This window comes from Uloborus diversus, chromosome 6 (genome assembly GCF_026930045.1).
Source record: "Uloborus diversus isolate 005 chromosome 6, Udiv.v.3.1, whole genome shotgun sequence".
In the NCBI taxonomy this organism is placed as follows: Eukaryota; Metazoa; Arthropoda; class Arachnida; order Araneae; family Uloboridae; genus Uloborus; species Uloborus diversus.
The window spans coordinates 167,837,926-167,861,101 of record NC_072736.1 but is presented as its reverse complement, the minus strand read 5'-3'; the positions used below and the strand labels follow the sequence as shown (position 1 = coordinate 167,861,101).

General features: G+C 34.2%; 1 protein-coding gene across 1 annotated transcript in view; it reads left to right on the top strand.

Annotated features, from left to right (window-relative positions):
* LOC129224130 (mediator of RNA polymerase II transcription subunit 13-like) overlaps nt 1–23,176 on the top strand; it is a 154,143-nt gene that overhangs the window by 76,195 nt on the left and 54,772 nt on the right. Inside the window, exons 3-7 of the mRNA XM_054858545.1 lie at nt 7,968–8,055; nt 8,165–8,245; nt 10,506–10,651; nt 12,836–13,015; nt 17,930–18,341. Coding sequence (XP_054714520.1) covers nt 7,968–8,055; nt 8,165–8,245; nt 10,506–10,651; nt 12,836–13,015; nt 17,930–18,341 — 907 coding nt within the window. The remainder of the gene's footprint in view (nt 1–7,967; nt 8,056–8,164; nt 8,246–10,505; nt 10,652–12,835; nt 13,016–17,929; nt 18,342–23,176) is intronic.

The following is a 23,176-nucleotide window of genomic DNA, read 5'->3' as shown; positions in this document are numbered from 1 at the left end:
AGTCGGAGTTGAATTCTAAATTCGCTGAAATTCGTATAAGATATCTTTGACTTAATACCTCCTTATAATGCAAGTTCGACTCATTTTTTCAAAAATTGTTGACATTGCGATGTACTTCGAAAAGTCTGCGAAATTTCTTCATTTGGTCCAGAATTATGTCGCGGAAGATCTTTTGACCCTCTTGGCAGATGTTTCGCAAGAGTGTAGCGTATTTTGACTTCCCCCCACAAAAATCCTGTTCGACTACCGATTCTATTTCCTCCACATTGTTCGCCGCATCCTCCTCCATTCTTTGACTCCAACGATAATTTCAGTTAGAAAATAACCTTTTCTGTGAGAATTCTGGCATTTTGTTCCATACGATTGTTAATGAGAATTAGGAGTGCAGTGAGGGGAAGGTTTTGGGGTTAACCTCTTCTAAAGCCGTTGGTTTTAACACATAGTGCCAATCGTAGTATAGTACTTTATATGCATGTAAAGACCAGGGGCGGTGCGAAATAAGGGGGTTTGGGGGTGAGCCCTCTTAATCCTAGGTTTTAAACAATGGTTACCAATCCTAATATGGTAGTTGGTAGTTTATATACAGTCAAGGATGTTTAAAACTCTAGTGATGAAATTTAGAATCATTAGAAACCAGATCCTTTTTAACCGACTTCAAAAAGGAGGCGGTTATCAGTTCATACCGGTTTTTTTTTTTTTTTTTTTTTTTTTTTTTTTTTTTTTTTTTTTTAACCGACTTCAAAAAGGAGGCGGTTATCAGTTCATACCGTATGCATGTTTTTTTTTTTTTTTTAACCGACTTCAAAAAGGAGGCGGTTATCAGTTCATACCGTATGTATGTTTTTTTTTTTTGTTTTTGTTTGTTCACTCACAGCGTCTCACCTAGTGAACCGATTTTGATGATTCTTTTTTGAATGGATAGGGGATGGCTCAACTTAGGTCCCATTACTTTGTTTGACCCTATTTGTTCTTTAGAAAAAAAGTTATGGGCAAAAAACAGTAAATTTCATGCAATATCCCTATTAAATGATTAAATATGAAACCCATAGTTATAAAAGTTTGGTGCCATATAACAGTAACATTAATAGTAATTGTAATGATAAGTTTGAATAAAGGCTTCTCGGAAGCAAGCATCAAGTTTCTTCAGTGTCATTGCTCCATAGTGGTAAAGCTAACCTGAAAGCAAGGTGATGCAGTGATCAGGATCTGCTTAGCCTTCACAATACTACCAGGTTATGTTTGCCGCAACTATACAGGACTGAATCACAAGCAACTAGTACGCTGTGAAATGCAAATCAGTTAGGGATATTTAAATGGTTATAATTAAATTAACACACAAATGAATTCCAGAGAGGAACAAAGATACATTTTTAGTGCCAATCGCTTAAAGTTTAAGACGTGCTTATAGTTTTTTTTTTTTTTTTTAGTATGGAGCATTTTTAGGAAAAAAAAGGGTAAAGTTTCATGATGGTAACTTCTTATTTTTACTGAAATATATACATTTACACTAAAAAGAATGAAATAAAAAAATTTTGGAAAAAAATAGAACCGACTTCAAAATTGCTCTAAAAAGGGAAAAATAATTTTATTCTTTAAACACCATCGATAATACTTTTAAACATAATTTTTGAAGTTGGCGCAAAAACGATAGAAAAGATCATTCACCGCCATAACTCAACTACAACTATAAATTTAACCAGGCCTAGTTTCTTTACTACCACAAACATTATGCATTGATAACAGCATTATTTGAGTAACGATATAAATGTTTCGTTTCTAATTTTGGATGATTTTCTGAAAAAAATATGAACGAAGCATGGTTACACTGGATTTTACTTTTTGTTTTTGCGCCAACTTCAAAAATTATGTTTAAAAGTGTTATCGATGGTGTTTAAAGAATAAAATTATTTTTCCCTTTTTAGAGCAATTTTGAAGTCGGTTCTATTTTTTTCCAAAATTTTTTTTTTTGTTACAAAGATTGTCACTGCTTTGTTTGTTCGAGTATCTTATTGGTTTGAAAAAATTTGAAGTTCGCCTTATTTTTTTTCAGTGAATTAGGGGAAAATATTCAGTCGAAACCACCGGCGCTCTGATGGGAGGTCACTGTGACCACCCGAAAAAAATATTTACTCGGAAAATTTTGCCTGATGATTCGGTAAATTTGGAGACATGATTGTAATATTGAGATTTTTTAATGCCCGATTGTCACTTTTCATTAACTGTAGTGCGGGTATGTGTGCATACCCGTATTTTATCATTCGGCAAAATGAGGAGTTCCATTCGGTAAATTGAGAATTTCCATGCTCCCAAAATTTTAAGTACAGGACGCCCTTGGCTTAAGGGGTTACAGTACCTCAAAAATGATGAAACGATCAAAAAAAATTTTATCGCATATTTCAAAACTAAAAGCTATTCTGAACACAGGGGAAAAGTTTCATTGCTTTAGTTCAAATATTTAAAAAGTTATGCTTGTTTTTAGGCCATGCTCGCTATGTGTTCTTATGCATAAGAAAAACTTTAAACTGCTTTTTCTCGATGATGGTTTTTTTTGTGTTTTCATGTCATTAGAATCCCTAAGGATTTTTTTCTATTAAAGATACAGCTTTAAAGTAATACTTTTTGCAATTGGGATAACATATTTGACAAAACTGTGCATTGGATAAGCATTTTATAAATAAATCAAATGTTTAGAGCATGTTAAACCTTTAAAAAACAAATTTAAAAAAAAAAAAACTTTGATTTTTTACATAATTAAGCACAGAAAAGTTTCTAATGAACTCATAAGCAAATGAATGCACAGATTTTTAGAGATGATGATAGTGACCGTTTAGCAAAAAACTTTTTTAAAATTAGTGCAAAAATAAAAAAGCCTTAGGGATTTTAAAAAATTGAAATTTTCCTCAATTTTTTTGAATTTTAAAAAAAAGTAGGCAATATTTCTAAATTTTGAAAATAAATCATCGATTAAAAAATAAGTATGCATGTTATGGTTTCAAAGAAATATAAAATTTACTTAAATTGAAGAAAAATGTTTGAAAGGTACTGTGAACCCTTAAACTTGAACAACATTGGGGTTTGAACTGATTGGGGATCGTTATTTGGGGCCCGCTTTAAGAAATTAATGTATTTGAAATATGCGTGGGGTGTATTTGAAATATATATTTGCAGAGCAAAGGGTGGTGGGGGGGGCAGACCCATTTATCAGTCGCGTCATTTCGAATTTTTCTCGGAGGGGGGGGGGCAAAGGGTATATGCTCAATGCAAAATGTTTCGTAAAACAGCTAAAACCATGCCCACTTATAGAGAAACGCATTATTTTTTTCAAAGCCAGGAGGGGGGGGGTGAATTAACCCCTCTTAATGACGAGTTTGCCATCCACTCGTCATTTCATATTTATCCAGGGGGAGGGGTAAAGGGTAGGTCAAATGAGTATAGAGAGTAATGCATATACTCTCTATAACAACAAAAAACGACAAACACCCCACATATAGTAAAGTAAGAAAAACAACGTTAAAAAAAGCACAAATTTGCCAATTACAGCAATTTGCTGTAATTGGCAAATTTGTGCTTTTTTTAACGTTGTTTTTCTTACTTTACTGTTCAGCACAAAGGTATTTATTTACCCCACATATATTTCAAATTCATTAATTTTTCAACGTCAGGGGAGAGGAGAAATTGCCCCCTCCCAAATGACGCGCCTGATGATGAGGAAACATGAGTGTACAAAAAAATTGATGTGTCTAAATACTACATGTAAGTTCTAAGGATATGTTCACGAAGCATTTTCGTACCTTTTATTCCGGATTGTAAATTATTTATCCTTGAATCTTAAATCACCGAATTTTTTTTTCATTCGCCGAAATTTTCGGCTACCACTTTTTAATTTTTGGTTTCTTTTTAATTCGATTTATTTCTTTTTTCTTTCTACGTAGTCCGTAGCTAGTTTTCTAACACCTGTTGGTTGTAAATCGCTGACAGCTGCAAGTTCTTTCCATTGCACGCACTTCCTCAGCCTCTGTACGTAATAGTCTCTCCCCCCCCCCCAAACCAGTCGCTTCTAATCTAACGAATTTTAAATCCGGGATTCTCTTATTTTTATGCTGTTCGTTGAATTGCTCGACTGCGGAGATTCAAATGAGCTTGTTTCAAGCTTTTGCTTTTTTTGAATCACTTAGTTTGAAAGGGTTAAAACTGGTATTTCTTCCGATAGTTGATAACGGTTTGATATTTGTCAAGGTTTAGATAACAAAGTAACATGTATGTTAATGTATTGGTTACAGTGAAAGCGTTTTTTTTTCCCCGCAAGGCTTATTCCGCGATTTTCGCGAGCCCGACGCAATCGCAAAAATTCAAGCCGCGTGAGATTGTTTTTTTCCCCCCTTCATATTTCGACACACACACACACACATACACACACACACACACACACACACAAACATCTTATTTTATTATATGTATAGATGTATAGATGTCATATAAAATTCGCGAAATCATCGATTTCTTCGTTTTCGCGAAAATTAAGGCTCGCGAAAGTAAGTGCTTTTACAGTAACTGCTTTTTTTGCGAAATGAATACAAATTATAGATTTGTATTCAGTTCGCGCATGATTGTAAATGAACTTGTTGTAAATGAACTTGTAAATTGCAGAGTGGAAGTGATTTTAGCTTTTATTTTAGCATCTGCAAAATTATCAGACGGCAGGAGCGCGGGCTAACTTTACAAGAGTTTTTTTTTTTTGCATAATTTTACAATCTAACATGAAGGCAAGCCCATCATTTCAAAGTTTTCCAGGGTGAATGTGTGTGTATTTGGGGGGAGGGGATATGGTTATGTTGTCAATGTAGTCAATAGGAAAAAACAACAAAATACAAACAAAAACCCACTGTCTCAAAAATTCAGGTGAGGAGGGGACAACTGACCGCTCTTTTGTTCTCCCCAAATGAGGGACTTGCATGAAAGACCTATTTGTTTGTTTTGTACTGAAGGTAGCTTCAATCAAAAAAAAAAAAAAAAAATAAAATAAAAAAAAAAATAAATAAAATAAAATAAAATAAATAAATAAATAAAATAAATAAAGTAAAAATAAATAAATGAATAAATAAATAAATTATAAAAAAATATTAAATTTGTAAAATGCTGTTAATTGAACTATGTACTTTATGTAGCGGAACCAACTTTTATCTAGGATCTAAATTTACAAAAGCAGGGGGGAGGGGGGTGCGGTCGCAGAAGAAGAATCAGAACTCTTGACTTCGTAACATGCCACGAATCATCCCCCTCCCTCCGCAAATTCTGGTTTCAAAGTAGTCGATAAGCTGTTTCAACCAAATTGAGACTGGATGTTAAGTTTATTTATTTTAAAGTAGTAATTGTAAAGCAAACTCTTTGTGATCAAAACAATTGAAGTAAGAATGGCAATACTGATTTAAAGAAGAGTAGAAATCAAGTTCTTCACCGTACGTACTGTGGTCGCGTGTTGAGGGAAAAGTAAACAAGGATACGTTAGTAAATGAATCTGCGGGGAAAGTTCCGCTTTAATATATTTTTCCCCCTCTTTGAGCGTATAAATAGATTTATGTGCTTATAGGATGTGTGCTTAAAATCTTCGAACATGCAATATTGGTAAACTGACGGAGCGTTAACACTCAGTCAACTACATTTATTTGAAAAATGAAAGACAAGTATTTGACAGACAAAAAAAAAAAAGAGTAATCGAGATCGCATGCTTTTTATCGAGCATTTTCGCAACTCCAGAGCTCGAATACGTTACCTTGCGGTGGTCAACAATGCTACCGAAAAAGGTAAAACATTCCGTTCCACGTGTTTTCTTTGGGGTAAATTACAGGCTACAGATATTTTGTGGAGTAATGTAATTTCAGAAGGTTAGAAAAGAAAGCGTCCCAAAAACACGATGAAAAACTACTGTCATTCACAAAGCGTCAAAGCAAGTTATAAGTTACGGCATTTGTTTATTTTACCTTTTTCATCCGCCATTAGACAGTGGCTGCAGCGCCCCCTATAGTTTATTGGAGTTGCGAATCATCCCCAATTTTGCGTTTGTTAGTTTTCAAATCCGCATAAAAAATGCATAACTACGTTCATAGAAGAATAAATAAAACGTATTTAAAAACTTAGATGCTTTTCGTAGCTTATGCGCTCTCATAATCTTCAAGGTCTCGATTTTATAATTAAATAAGACTACAAACAGCGCTGTGCATAATGAGATGGACCTCCCAAAAAGTCAGCCGTAACGAGTACCAGGTGCAAGCGCTTTTGCGAGGCCTTTTTAAAATAGTTACTACATGTCCCTTTCGAAACATTTGCATGATGGAGCAGGATCAAGGATTTTCGTGTGTGGGAAACTCGAAAAATAATAAAATATACAAATATCTTTCTTTTTTGAGGAAAGTAAAAAAAAAAAAAAAAAAACACATAATACATTCAATATTGTTGAAGTAATAGTTGTTTATCAAGATCATAAAGGGGGGAAGAATACTACCTTTAAAAGAAGCGCATTCTTTAAGTTTAACTCTGGAGAAGTTTCTACATATATTTATTCCAACATAATATCCCCCCCCCCCCCTTGTTTAAAATGTCAAATTTTTGAAACTATTTCACCTTTGGATTTCCCTTCAAATGGAAAATTATAAACTGAGCAACAAACTTCCTCAATTTATTAAAAATCGGATATAATTAATCCGTATACAAGGGGGGTGGGAGTTCTTTGGGTTCAACCCCCCCCCCCCCCAAAAAAAAGCGGTTGACATTTAAATGTTCGTTTATATTTAAAAATTTTGGAAAAATATTGTTCCAAAACTCAAATTTCTTTCATATATATATTAATGGCATAAAACGCTTTCATAAAAGACAGCCCGACGACTTGATCAGGGGCGTAGCTAAGGGGGGGTTTTTGGGGACAAACCCCCCCCCCCCGAAAAGTTAGTCTCAAAAAAAAAGAGAAAAAGAAGAGAGAAGAGAAAGGAAAAAATTCCAAGCGATTACACACACACACACACACACATATATATATATATATATAGATATAGATATATATAAAAGAAGTAAACCCCCCCCCCCCCGAAAGTCGGGTCTAGCTACGCCACTGGACTTGATCATTTGCTCTACTTTCTTTATAGTTCGTAAGCTCCGCATGAAAGTTTTTAAACCCTCCCCGAAATTATTCTCTGGTTACGGCCCTGTTAAAAATAATTGTTCGTTTCAAATGCTAAAAAAGAAAAAAAAAGCAATTAGAAGGGAGATAATGAAATTCGATAACCATTATATAAAACTTAGACATTTGTATTTACTTTTAATTATGGCGTGCATGGGGAGGGGGAGGGGAGAAAGTACACCTGTCAGCGGGCCAACACCTGAAGAAGGCCCGATATTTTTGAAATGAGGGGTGAAATACATGTAGGGATGTTGGGGTGAACAATATGGAGGGTCCCATAAAGTTCATTTCTGATGGGCCCCAAAATTTCTGTGTACGCCCTTGCTTGTAATTTTTAATTTCAACAAAAGCGAAGACAACAAATATTTTATTTAGGGACTGTCCACAAATGATGTCATGCTCTGAGGGGCAATGGGAGATCTTAAAATTGGGAAAGTTTGTGATAAAGGGAATGGAGAGGGTTAGAAGAAGTGTGGCATCACAGAATTTTTGTAACAACATGCTTATGAAAAACTGTGACATGTGACTAGGTGGGGGGGAGGGAGTGGCACAAGGAGGGGGGGGGGTCGAATTTGTTGAATGAAAAGTGACATCATGAGCACTTTATTATTTTTTTGATGCCTTTCGTATTTTTATAAAACTTAAAATTCATAACATCCTAATACCAAAAAGTTTCATTAAATGGTTGATGTAAATCTTACGGCACAAAGCTTATTTTGTGTTTAACTATAATTTTTGACTTGTGATTGTTAATTTGGTGTTGCATGAGTGTTAATATTTCTTTTCTTTCAAATAGCGGATCCTGAGCAAGGATCGTGGGAAAATGGTCTTTCATACGAATGTAGAACACTTCTTTTTAAAGCGTTGCACAACTTGATAGAAAGGTAATATTCTTTTTATATTGAATTAGACTACTGCTATATATGTATTTCTGATATGTTGCTATTTTTGCATTTGAATTTTTAATGTCACTTCTTTCTTATCTTCATTTAGGAGTTTGTTATCTAAGGGATTTTCTCGCCTTGGGAAGTGGTTTGTACAGCCTTACGATGGCAATGAAAAGGGTATTAAAAGGTAAAGTTTCTATATTGAATTAGTTTCATTTCGCCTTTTTTCGTCCCTCTTTCATACTATATTATTTATCATAATTTCTTAAAGGTAAGGTTAATTTGGTAGTGGAAGTAATAATACAGAAGTTAGTTAGGTAAAAGAAAAAAAAAACTTGATGAAGTTTGAAAAGTGTTTATAGATATGGCTAAAAAGACTCTGATGACAGAGATTGGAGGGTGGTGATCCTTTTTGTTTACCACAAATGAATACACAAATTCTTCCTTTCTAAAATTGGAGGAGGGGGGGGGGGGATCTATCTACATGATGCTCTGTTTTGTATATTTGATGGATAGTCTTATATTTTGAGTTATGTTAGGGATGGGCCAGACGCCATTACCTTACCTGCTTTCTTTTGAAATTCGCTATTTTTTTCTGCTTACAGTTCTTTAAAAGCTTTAATTGACAATGTCTTCTTTTTTCCATGTTTAATCAATATTCTATTAAAAATATTTAAGTAAAAAAATGTAATTAAAAAAAAGATTTCTTTTAATTAAAAAAGCATTTTTATTCCCTCTTTATTTGAGTGCATGTATGTTGATTTATAAAATGCCAATGGCGCAGTTCATTTACTGCAATTTGCAAAACCTCACTCTCGACAACTCTAAGTCCCAAGGGACCAGCTAAATTTTTGAGTTATTGGTAGTTAGAGTTATAGGAGGTTCTTACAACTTTCTCAAGAGTTTAGGACCAATGAAAACTTCAGGATAATGAATATTTGAGTTATAAGGCTTTGAGTTAATTGAGAGTTGACTTTATATGTAAGTTATGAATTTTCTGTATACTGTTATCAAACTCTGTTAAATGTCATTAAATGACATAATTCTTTCCTGTAAAATAAATGGATTTGAGTTATTTTACTTGGTAAATATTATGCAGTGTTGCTGCACTCGAAATAATCAATTGAAAGTATTTTTTTTAGCTTCATTACAAAACCAAGGGTCTTGTAGTAATTAGGTTTACTTTTTGTCTTTTTATGCGATATTTTGCATCTTTCTTAGCAAAACTTAATCCTGAAAACTTTTTTACTAATCAAGAAATTTTTGAGCCTTCTTTAAAATATTTTGTGTGTTTATGTTAGAGGAATGATATCTTCAGTTGTTTTCATTTTTCTTTTCTTTGTATAGTTTTTTTTGTTTGAAAAATTTTGAATTTATCTTCAGAATTACAATTATTCTTTATTTTCTTTCTCAGAGTAATGTTGCATCAATATTGTTCTTAGTCTGAAATTCCGCCATGAACTTTAATATCTTCTGTTTTTATTTATTTTTTACATGAAGTACTTATGAACTTCATAGATTTTAATGAAATAGTCACCTGTGTACATTTAGAAGTCATTTATTTTTCAAAAATGTTTTTGTTAAGTTCAATCATGGTGAAAATTGGTGTAAAAAAATTATTGTAATGGCTCGGCCATTTTTAACATGTCTATTGTTTAATTTAAAGCTAAATGTTTTAAAATTTCAAATGTTTGGTTTGAATGACTATAACAAATATTGTAATGGCTTAGGCATTTTAAACATGTCTATGGTTCAATTTAAAGCTAAATGTGTTTACATTTCAAATTTTTGCTTCTTTTTGTTGCTTGACTTATACAGTAGGGAAGACCGTTATAATGCACACCTTGGGACCAGAGCTTTTGCATTATACAGGTTTTTGCATTATATAGATCATTTCACAAATTTTGAAACTAATATTCAAAATCTATCTATATATTAGCACTTCAGAATGAGTTTTGTCTGCAATGAGTATTAAAGCACCAATATTACGATTTGTCATTCACAAATAAATATGTTTCACAATCAAAATAATGCACTTCTGCTAGCTTCATGGTTTGCATAACAGCTGCATTTTCAAGAGCCATCTAAAATTTTCTTTTTACTGTGAACACCAATTTTCATTTTAAAATTTTAAATTAAGATGGAAAGATGAAAAACTGTTTTAAAATTTAATTTGCCGAACAATTTTTATGTTTTCAAGACAAAACAGAGGGATCTTTTAGGCTTCAAAACCTATTGTTTACTTCTGAAAAGTAGTGCGTTTTATAGAGAATTGCGTTATACAGGTCGGCGTTATGACGGTCTTCTACTGTATTTCTGTTTCTATTTTCATTGTAGTTCGACAACTATAGATGGATTTTTCTGTAGTTTGTGATATGATCATATAAAATTTGCATTTTATGTTATTTTAGTATAATTACTTATGGGAATTTATTTATTTTTTACAGCCCACAACTTTCTTTTGCTTTTCACTTTTTTATCCATGGAGAAAGTACGGTTTGTGCAAGTGTGGATGTCAGACAACGAATTGCAGTGTGTCAGCTAACGCGTCAGCATTTATCATTAGCACAGGGCTGCCACACAGGCTTGAAAGGTATGACTGCATTTTGGCTTCTGTTGTCCATGCATGATACATTGCATTTTTGTGAAAATAAATTTTTTTCTCTTGAAGATTTCCCTACGTCAGTTAAGCTCTTTTTCTGGTTAAGTTTCGTAATGTAGCGACAAATATTTTTGTCTTTAAATGAACACCAATAGTAATCACTTTTTACTTTCTTCTATATCTAATATATAGAAGAAAGTATTGGATTCGTGCAAATTTTCGAATTTCGAATTTTGACGGATTCGAACGTTTTGAGGTGTGCTGAGTCCATTTCGACCATTTTTGGAAAATGTCTGTCTGTGTGTATGTGTGTGTACGTGTGTCACGTCTGTGTGTGACCAGTTTTTTGTGGCCGCTCTACAACAAAAACTACCGCATGAAATCGAACGAAATTTAGTACACATATGTGCCCCTATGTGAACTTGTGCCCATTAGTTTTTGGCGCGAATTCCTCCAAGGAGGGTGGAGCAATGGGACGTTTTTCGAGTTACGCGTGCTTGCTATTCCTCAGGAAGTAACTGGCGGAATCAAACAAAATTTGGTCCATATGTTGCCCCTAACTGGAGCAGGTGCTGATTCAATTTTGGTGTCAATAACTCAAACGGGGGTTGAGCTATAGAACGTTTTTCGTCGTCAATTGTGACTGCTGTATCTCAAGAAATAATGAACGGAATGAAAGAAAAATTTATCGGCAAGTAGCCTTTAGTGGGTATAAGAACTGATTTTATTTTTGTGTCAACAGCTAAAAAGGGGGTAGCGCAATCGCCCGTTCTTTTTTTCCATTGTGAGTGCCCTATCTCAAGAAGTAATGCTACGTTCTGTTTGAAATTTGGAATATATGTGAATCCATATGTAAACAGGCTTCGGTTCAATTTTGACGCCAATCGCTCCAAGAGATGTTGCTTTTTTTGCGAATAAAAATAGCTTTATTAATGCAACAATAAGAAAGATAAATCGTAATAAAATTGTCGTCTGCGTATTTCTCGTGATTTTAATTGTATGGAAATGATCGGAAATATTATCTCAATGATTTAAAATTTTTAACTGTTGCCATCTTATGTTTGTTAACAAATAAAATATTTGAAATTAATTCAAGCAAGGCTTTTAAAATAACTTTCAATTTTCGCTCTTTGCTTTGCTTTTGCAATAATTCAGACATTGGGGTGGTCGTCAAGTTTTTGCATGTGTAATTTTGTTTTCATTGGGAATATTGCTTCCTCCTCAACCATGGGGAGGGATCAGAAAAAAAAGAAAAAGAAAAATATAGAAGAAAGTTTCGTGATGGCCACAACATACTAGTTTATTTTTTGAAATAAATCAGAATTTTTGTACCTTATTTCTTTAATTCCAATTTTATCTTAAACCACTTACATAAAGCTATTCAGAAAATTCACCCAATCATAGCTTTTCAGGGTATTTACAGAACTGAGAAATCATGTTATTATAAAGGAATTTTGATATGCCTTAAAAGCAGGCAATTTCTTTCGATAAAGTTCCATAATTGGAATTTTTTCCATAATTTTTAACCCATGTTCATATTGTAATAATAGATGTTCATCATCATTGGGTAATTTTAACGAAATTCTGTAATTATTTTACTGTATTTGAAAAAATTCTTTTATTTGCCGTTTTGTATTCTAGCAATGGTTACATTCAAAAAAGTGCAATCTTATTTCATCTGCTATAGAAATTGGATTTTTTTCATTTTCAATGTAAATTTACCTTCGTTCAAAAGCAAGCAAATAAAAATTCTTCTTATTTTTATTTAAAAAAAAAAAAAATAAAAAAAAAAAAAAAAAAAGAAAAGAAAAAAAAGAAATGAAAAAAAAAAAAAAAAAAAAAAAACCTTTTTTTTTTTCTTGTTAAAAATACTTTTTTTTAAACCTTAATCTCGATATTTAATTTTTGTGAATTTATCTTTTCCAGAACTTGGTATTTTTATCAGCAGTTAAGTTTTTGTATAAACTTGGAGTGCAATAATTATGAAATGCTGTTTTCATATATGTTGACATGAACTCTTAAACTTTAGTATCTTTTGAACATTAAATATGTTCAAAAGAGGGGAAAAACGAATATAATTTTTGCTTTTTGTTGTGCAACTGTAAGTGGTCCTTATATGTTTTGTTTGTAAGTTTTGAGTTTTAGATGATTAATTCAATTTCAATTATTTTTCAGTGATACTTTGTCCATATGGAATGGCAGGTACTTTGACTGGTCAAAGTTACAAAGAAACGGATATAACCACCCAGAGGTTGTTGAGCGATTGGCATCACTTTTATCCATTACGGTCAAAAAACGTAAAAGAATGTGTTAGTGACGATGACCAGATCATGTCAGCGGTGGAAGTCATAGTTGGTTAGTTTTTTTTTTTTTTTTAAAAAGTTTAAGTTTCATATTTTTATTGTAAAAAATGTTATACTTGATAATCCATTTATTTCAGGGTTGGCTTTCTGCCGGCAGAAACTAGTTTTTGCCGTGCCAGTGGCAGAAACTGGTTATAACCGGTAAAAACCAACAGAAACTGGCAAAAACTTAAAATCGTCTTAAAAAATTAAAGTAATTACTAAATGATATTTGTTTAAGTAAACTAAAAAAATAAACATTATTTCATCATTTAAAAAAATAAAATCCCATGCCAGTGCCCTTGATTTAGTTCAGAAAGGGAACTTTCCAATTACAGTGGCTCGTAGTATTTGTATTAATTTAACAAAGGATAAAAAATCATACAAGGGTGCTTAGGAAATAGGAGTGACATACAGAATTAAACAGGTATTACTGATTGTAATTTGCTCACTTATCTGCTTCCTCTAAATTGTTTGTGATTAAAATTATCATGTCCTGTGCTTGAAGAAGAAAGTGCCAGAATTTTACTTGCCTAAATTTTGTACCTAATGTCACAGCTTTGCAAAACAAACTGGCCCCATTTCTCAAAACTTATTTTTCCAGTCAAAATTTTACCAGTACCCCAGTTACTACATGGTGGACCATTTATACAATAGATGAAAGTTTAACTTTTTTAACAATTAATTATTTTTTCCATACATTTTCTGTTGTATATCAAGAATTAATTTTTCATTTTGTGAGTTTTTGCCACAAAGTGGCAGAAAGTGGTTTTTGCCATGCCGGTTTTAACCGGTTTCTACCAGTGGTTTTAACCGCCTCGGCAGAAACTTGCCAACCCTGATTTATTTACTTTCTAGCTAAATTCTTATATGACTTTTAGATAAATGCTTTAATTCTCTTTATTGCTAGCTTGAGTATATTCAGGCTTTTCCGTGAAGTTGAACATTGAGTGAGCAAGATATTTGGTGTACAATAGAGCAGTGAATTCTTGACCTTTTCACTGCTGAGGATCACTTGGTGCACAATTTTTTTTGCTTTTATTTTACTGTGTGTGCACATCCAAATCCTAAGCAGACCGCCTATGATAGAAATAGCATTTTCACTCTAATTATCTTTTGTGAAATGAAATGAATCATAAAGTTTTCTTTAATTTAATCACAAGTATTAAAGTGATATTAATTTTTACCAGCTGTTCGCAGATCGCATGAAAATAGGTTGAGAGTCACTGCAATGGAGTATTTAGAAGAAGGAGTATTAGTGCCCTGTGTTTTTAGATTGGCAACAGTTAGTGTACAGTAATTTGAAAAACAATTGTTATATATATATTTTCTTGTTCATTTCATATAGTTAAAGAAATATTTATATGCTCTATCCAACTATTGTTGGTATTTTTTCTATTCACATGTATATAACATAATATTTTCCGAATTAATCTTTTTCAATTAGTGTTACAACTTAGCTTGAATAATATTTTTTCAAGCATTGGCACTAAGATAGGTTTGAACTTTTGTTTCTAACTCATATTGCATGATGAATTAAGAAGTGGGAAATATCTGCTGAAACCAATGTTCACTTAAGTATTAAACGAATACCTTTATGCTGATATGTGAAAGAAAATAAAACAACATTAAAAGACACAAATTGCGGGAAACTGCGGACATGTGTTTCAGGGTTACGAGGATCCCCTTTTTCAATCCAAAAGAAGCGAGCTTATGGATGAAAAGACATCCGATGGAGCTTTTGTTCGATGTATAAGCTTACTTCTTTTGTTTTGAAGTTACGTAACTCATTCTTGTTACCCCAAAGCGCCTGTCTGCACTTTCCACAATTTGCGCTTTTTTAACATTTTGTTTTATTTTACTGTGTTCGCTTGTAGGACAAATACATTAAGAAGTGTTTCTCCTGATTTCTCTTTGAATTTAACTGATGGAGAAAAAATGAAATGTGCTTTTGGGCGATTCTCGAAAAAAAATGTCCCGTGCCTAACGCTAAGTTTTTTATTATTTCCAGCTAACCAAAGCCTTCGAAAAATAATGCTGTTCGGGAATAATACATGCTATAATATACTATCAAAGCATAACAGTTAACCCGTTCGCACCCAGCGTCACGTGGACGCTACGCAACAATTCCTCTCTTATCAGCCCAGCGGCACTTCCCTGCTATGCGCTCTGATCGACGCTGACGTCCCAGCGTCACATATACGCTTTCTCGAAATGGAACGAATTAAGTGAATATTTAAACGATAATAGATGGCGCTAAATGGCTATAACTTGGATCATATTCGAGTCACATGGTATTTGACCTTCATGTACAGGCTTTAGATTTTTATTTGGGCCACTCAATGGGATAGATTTTTTTTTAATGTAAACAACAGTGAATCACTGCTCTGCACGAATGATTTATGAGGTCTCAATTGCTCTTGTTTATATCTTTGCTTCTCTTTTTTTGTGACGAGTAATTGAAAGAGATGTACATCTAGCTGAATAAATTATGGGGGAGGGTAGGAAGACCAACTGAAGAGCCAAAAAAACTGGTACACCTGCTTAATATCGTGTAGGGCCTCCGCGAGCACGCAGAAGTGGCATGGACTCGATTAATGTCTGTAGTAGTGCTGGATCCAATTGACACCATGAATCCTGCAAGGCTGTCCATAATTCGCTAAGAGTACGAGGAGGGGGAGATCTCTTCTGAACATCACGTTGCAAAGCATCCCAAATACGCTCAATAATGTTCATGTCTGGAGATTTTGGTGGCCAGCGGAGCTGTTAAAAGTCAGAAGAATGTTCCTGGAGCCACTCTGCAGCAATTTTGGACGTGTGGGCTGTCGCATTGTCCTGCTGGAATAGCCCGAGTCCGTCGGAATGCACGATGGTCATGAATGGGTGCAAATGATTAGGCAGGATGCTTACGTACGTGGCACCTGCCACAGACACATCAAGACGTATCAGTGGCAGGGTTGGCCGAATTGGACCCAATTGGGTTGGACCCAATGGGTTTTTTTGAAAAAACCCATTTAAAAAAACCCATTATTTAGCCCACTTTTGGGTTTTTTCAAATTTTCTGAGAAGTTTTTTAAAAAAATAATTTAAATACTTTTCCAATTTAAAGTTCTTTTTTGTTTGTTCTTCACCACAGACAATGAACATAAAAAATGAATTTTGAACTTTAATAGTATTTCTTAACTCTTAACGGCATTAAAAAATACTTCAAAGATTTTAAATAAATGTATTTAACATTTTTCTTTAACTGGTCAATAAATAACTCAAATTATCTTGACCAAGTCCTGTCACGTCTGATTTTCTCAATATTTGTAGATTGTACAGAGAAAACTAATTTAGTTAAAATGCTTTCATGTGAATTATTTTCTGCTAACCAACACGTCACAAATCTCGAATAAACACAAGGTACATTTTTTAGAAATAAACAGATTTTTCTAACGGTCAACAGGTACAGTATTTTCATTATCTTATGAAAAAGTTTAATATTTCTTACTCTGTACACAGAAATAGAAAAACGGGCAACATAAAGTTCAAAGAAATGTTTTGATTAAGCTGGAATTCAGTAAAAAGGGATTTTTAAACTACTTGAGGTTCTACAGTAGTTTTGCATAACAAAATGAAATACAATAAAGTAAAATGCAGAAAAAAAAATGTAGTAATTAAAAACGAATAATAGCTTTTATCACTCGAGAAGTAACTTTGCCTTAACTGTTGGAATAATGAAAATTGAAAAATCTAAAACTTCACCATTCTTGGGTTTTTTCATCTTTTATACTTTTCTTCAGAAATCGCTGAATTTTAACTAGTTTTCCAGTTTTTTTTACCCGAAGACAATTTTTGCACTTTGTCTATATACTTATGCTACAGTATGTTACAAGTACCCCACATTTTTCCTAAAAAAAGACAAAAAACCCAACTTTAGTTGGGTTTTTTTTGGGTTTTATTTAAAAAAACCCAGAAAACCCTGGGTCCATGGGCTTTTTTAAAAAAACCCAGGTTTTTGCCAACCCTGATCAGTGGTCCCATATCAGCCCCACTGCACACACCCCATACCATCACAGAGCCTTCACCAGCTTGAACAGTCCCCTGTCGACATGCAGGGTCCATGGATTCATGGGGTTTTCTCCAAACCCATCCGCTCGATACAGTTGAAAACGAGACTCATCAGACCAGGCAACGTGTTTCCAGTCTTCAACAGTCCAGTGCTGGTGTTCACAGGCCCAGGCGAGGCGCAAAGCTTTGTGTCATCAAGGGTACACGAGTGGGTCTTCGGCTCCGAAATCCCATATTAATGATGTTTCGTTGAATGGTTCGCACGCTGACACTTGTTGATGGCCCAGCGTGGCAATCTGCAGCAATTTGCGGAAGGGTTGCTTTTCTGTCACGTTCAATGATGTTTCGCAATCTTCGTCGGTCCCGTTCATCCACGATCATTTTTCGGCCGCAGCGATGTCGAAGACCGGATGTTTTACCGGAATCTTTATATTCGCGGTACACTCGTGAAATTGTCGTACGGGAAAATCCAAATTTCTCCTCTACCTCGGAGATGCTATGTCCCATTTCTCGTGCGCCGACTATAACGCCACGTTCAAACTCGCTTAAATCGTGATAACCTGCCATTGTATCAGCAGTAACCGATCTAACAACTGTGTCAGACTCTTGTTGTCTTATATAGTCGTTGCCGACCGCAGCGCCGTATTCTGATTGGTTCCATATCAACTTGTTTGCATACGCATGCCTATACCAGTTTTTTTGGCTCTTCAGTGTACTATCAAAGCATAACAGTTAATTCTATATGTAATTAATAGTTACCTGAATAAAATAAAAAACTTAGCATCACGCACACGACATTTTTTCGAGAATCGCCCTCTTTCGTGTATCAAAACTCGCCTTTCATCGCACGTGGTGTCTCTTTTTGTCTCTCCAGGTGGCATAAAAATGCGTTATCCCTCGAGCTACGTCCTCGTGACCGAGATCGACGAACTCTCCGCCATCGGTCAGAACTCCGGCGTCTCGCAGCTTTCCTCGTTCGGCGCCTCACCTTCCGGCTTTTGTGCTTCCCGCCAGAAGGCTTCCCTCCTCGCGGGCGTACTGACTCCTCCCACGTCCCCCTGTGATCCTTCCATGACGACAAGCTCCAACGACAGAGGGCGGCACTCTTCTTCGAGTCACGAGCCCGGCGAAAACGCCGCCGGCTCTTACTCGGGCTACACCACGGCCTGGAAAGTCAAGGAAGCCTCCTGGCAAGACGGCGCCCTGCAAGGCCGCAGGCAGACCGCCGAGCCCGGATTCTGGGACTTCGGTGACCCTTCGTCTTTGGTCGGATGCAATTGCTCAAGGTATGCCGTTTTACCCATTCATTTCGCTTGTTTATGTATTACTTTACTAGAAAGTCGCCCTCATAGGCGGATTTAGGACTGAGTTCCTGGGGGGGCAGGATTTTTTTCTTTTCTTTTTTGCAGCAACATTTTTAATTGCCCTTTCCCCCTCCGATGTTTTTGTCTGTTTTCTGTGATGCGTAAGGCCATTCTTTACTTTTTTATGTGTCGTTTTCATTACTGTGTGTAATCATGCTGTCTTCTTTAAATTGACCTTAAAAGAGAGGGGGCTGGTATTAAGAGAGTGACGCAGTGCTCCCTTTTAAGTGGGATATAGAATATCTCCGGTTTTAGGGGGACCCGGGGGTTACTCCCCCGGAGGAAATTATCTAAAATGGATATAAAATTCTGCATTTTGAAGTCTTATAAGGGTTAATTTGGAAATAATAGGCAAATTTTTTTTATTTTAAGTTTTACGCTTTAAAAGTGCTTTGTGATGCAAGTTAATTCTTTAAAAGAAATGGTGCACAGATTTAGAGAATAGGTATCAAGAGAGTAACATACTACCCATTTGAACAATTCTTAATTTATACACTTGATAAGAAATAAAATTGAAGCACACTTTGCTTAGGAGTTTCAAAGACTTGTCTAATTATTTTCAAGGTTTGGTTGGTTAGATTGGGTTTTTGTTTCAAGAGCCCTTGTAAGCTATCTACGCCAATTCTTTTCAGGGATTTTAGAACCTATCAATAATTTGCACTTTCCAGCCTCTGAAATTGAGTAGTAGATTATACACTTGTACAGTAGTGTTCAATCTTCGTAAGAAACGGCTATTTTAAGTTTAAAAGAAAAAATAAACTTTAATTTCCTATTCAAAAAAGAAAAAAATCATGATTTTTTTGTTAAGATTTTGGAAGATAAGTTGTTACTATATAAACTCCTCCCAAAACTGGGGGGCATTGTACCCCCCCCCCCATAAATCCACCCATGCTCTTCTGAACTATTCAAAAACGAAAAAATGATTTTTTTTAAAATTTTTGGAAGATGTGTGTTACTACATAAAGTCCTTCCAAAACTGGGGGGGCATTGCCCCCCTCTGACCCCCCATAAATCCGCTCATGGGTGACCTGCCAATGACTGGGGGTGTTACCCTACGTATTACTCTACTAGAAAATCGCCCTGTCAAGATATGACGGGTGAAAATTGCTTCTACATTTGGATGAAGCAAATGCCTGTTTGGTGATAGTTTGATAGTTGAAATTTTAACCCTAACTACAGTGGATCAACCCTCGACTCCAGTTGATAGCGTTCGTTGTTGACCGCTTTTTCGTTTCTTCTTTCCTCGGAAATGACCGTCTTACCGATAAAACAGGAAAGTTACCGGATCGAGTTCAGCCTCGTCACAATAAAACCATTTTAAACATCATCAAATTATCCTGGCACGGTGGGAGTTTCATCGTTGATGACAACGAGGAGCGACACTCGATCATTGGCTGTAACAGTTGGCTCTCTGTTTAACGACTTTCAAGGGACCACAAAAAATCGTCCTTAAGTGGGAAGCGTCCTTAAATAGAATGCTTTTAATACTATACTGCCGTGCTAAGCACAGATGTGGTATCTGCACATTTTATCAAAATTGAGTTATTGTCACCAGGTGGTCGTTAGTCATTTAATTTACCTAAATCTCGAGTTTTTTGGCGATTTGTGAACGCGAAGTATCAAAAAAAGCTTTAAGAAAAAAGTCGTAACTGCACAGTTTGCAGAGTTTGTTAAGGCAATTTTTGAACGTAAGTGACAAATACTAAGCCTTTAAAGTGGTATCTGCGCAGTTACCACTTTTTTCCTTAGTAATCTGTAGATACGACTTTTATACCTTAGTAAAGCAGCATATTTTATAATGTAGCAATTTATTGTAACACAGAATATTAAAATTAGTTTACCGTTAAATAGTTGATAATAAAAACTAATACAACTTTGCATAATTGTTAAAGTAAATATTCAGCTTTTTCTTTTTAAATGGTTATTTAAAATGCAAATTCTAAAAAGGAAATGCATGTAAAATATTCATTTCTAAATCGTTCATGCAAAAAAAAAAACGCATTTTATTCTACGGCCAGTAATATTTTTATTTAACTATCGTCTGCTGTCAAAATTATCTTCATGCTCGGTAAAAATGAATCTAGAAAATAAAACATTATAAAAAAAACACATTCTTTTAATATGTAGAACAGAAAATTGTTATGGATTACAGTTTCAACTGTCCGGAGTTTTGAAAATGGTATCTTCAGAAGGTAGATTCTGTTAGATTTATTTTAACAAAACAAAGCGAAACAGCTAAGTCTAAAGAAAGCAGATGGTTTCAGTATTATTTAATGATACCTTGAGCACGTTTTACTAAGTTATTTTTGTCGTATCTTTGCTAATACCCCTAAAAATGCCTAATAATTGTCACTTACGGTGAAAATAGCTTAGTATATGAAAAGGTTTTGAAAAGAAAATGTGTCGTAACTACATTTATTAATTTTAAATTAAGATTTTAGCAAAAATACTCTCTTACGGTTTTCAGATAAGTTATTTACGAAACAACTACCGCAAGTTGAGCATTTAATTAAGTCATAAATCAAAAGAAACGAGTTGTAAAACTTTAATCGTCAATTTCTCATTTTGAGCTCTACTGCAGATACCACATCTGTGCTTAGCACGGCAGTATAGTGGACCATCTGTGACCGTGGAAAGCCGTCGTTAAATAGAGAAAGTCGTTAAATAGAGCGTCTATAAACAGAGAGCCGACTGTATATATATATATATATATATATATATGAGGATGTTTATATGAAACGGGGGGTGGGAGTGTTCAAGTGTAATATTTGGATTAAATAAGGGGCCAATTTTTCCCAAATTAGAATTTTTCAAAACGTAGCCATAGTCTGCCTTTGGTTGCTTTAAGGGGGGTCATAACCTCCCCTCTGGATCTGCACCTCATAGGTGCCTTGTCAATTTGTTTGCTTTCTACCTTGGCAAAAATTGAAATATTAAGCTTACATGGGCACTGTGTTTGCTCCTCTTTTTTCTAATTTTACATTTTCAAGAAACTTTTAATGTTAATTTGAAGACTTGATATACTTATTTTGCTGACTATTTTACATCTTAATGGAGCATTCAAAGTTGATTTAGCAAATTATTTGAATAAAACCTTTCGTAATTGTTAATTGTTTGTTTTTTTTATTTGGCGGATTGTATTGCTTTCAGTGGCTGAATTTAATTATCAGGGACTGCTTTAAGCATTTGCCACTGCACCAAATGGGATAAAATCTTAAATTTGGCAAATTTATCGGCAAACAGAAAATTCTCCAAAATGAGGATAGAAAAAATATCTCCCTTGCCTTATCCTCAAAAAAAAAAATAGTAAAAAATTAAGTCATACTTCATTCTCTGGCTAAATATTTCTACAGACAAAAATACATTAAAATCAGTTAGTCTTTGGCTAAGACTTGAGATTTGGCTAACATTTTAGAAATTTGGCTAATTTACTGGCTAACAATTCGAAATCCTTAATGCAGCCCTTGACTATAGTTCATTATTTTTTATGTTAATGGAACTTATAGTCTTGTTTCAAGGCTTTGATCTGTTAAGTCCATTAAAAAGACAAAATAATGTATTTTATAGACAAAATAATGTATTACAGTCGGCGCTCATTATAACGACCACTCATTACAAAGACCAACCCATTATAACGACCAGTGGTAAAAGTCCCAACTTCGTTCCAATTAACTCTATGTTAATTTCCCTCCGGTATAACGACCGTTCTGCATCATCTAATCCAATACAGCGACCGAATTCAGTGAACACTATTCCTGGTGTTTTTTACAATTATACTAATATGTACCTTGAAATGAACTTTATTACCTTTTACGGACTGGAAGAAGGTGAATATTACGAAGTGGATATCATTACAGCTTTGCATCTTTATAAAACAGCATGGAATTCAGAAAAGGCCATCAAGAATTGCCTCCACTATGTTGATTTTAAAAAGCAAAGGGAAAATGCTTAAATGATTTGTCAGGCAATCCAAGATAAAAATTTTGACGAAAAAATTGAAATGCTGTAAAAAATTTCTAAAAAAAAAAAAAGAAATTGGTAGAAGTGTTAAACTTTGAGGTTTATGCTAAAATCAATTATAATTTAGAATGTGTCAAACACGTGCCTGTAAGAAAATGAAAATCCTCTCGATATTGTGCACAAAAACAAATTAATGTATCATGATCAGCTGAAGAAGAAATTGAGACCAAAGTTCTCAGTATGAAAAATGTTTCAAATGCTCGAGAGACTTTTAAGTGTTTCTTTGAAAAGCAAGAAAAAAACACTATTTATCATCTATAACTGAAGTGGAAAATTAGGTTTTGCTAAAATCACATGTGTTAAAAAGGAAAGCAATTGCTTCTGATTTTATCTTCAGAAAATAAATGATTTAAAAGTACTTTAATACTACTTTTCCTATATTTTCTGCTTAGAAATATTTTGTCATAATATTTTGCACAAATAGTTTTAAAAAAAGAAAAAAAAAATCTCTTGATAAAAAATAATTTGGGCATTTTATTGGAATGTTTAAAAAAGTGCCAATTGTATTGGAACAATGGAACATGCATGATGCATGTGTATATTTAAAAAAAACCTATCTCTTATAATGACCACTCATTATAAAGACCTTTTTCTCTGGCACGGAGATGGTCGTTATATCGAGCGTCGACTGTAGTAGTTTCTTAGTAATTTTGATCAAATATAAAGACATTCAATAAAATGAAAAATAATTGCCGAGATCAAATGTGTGCCACGTATGAAAAAGTTCCACAGAAACT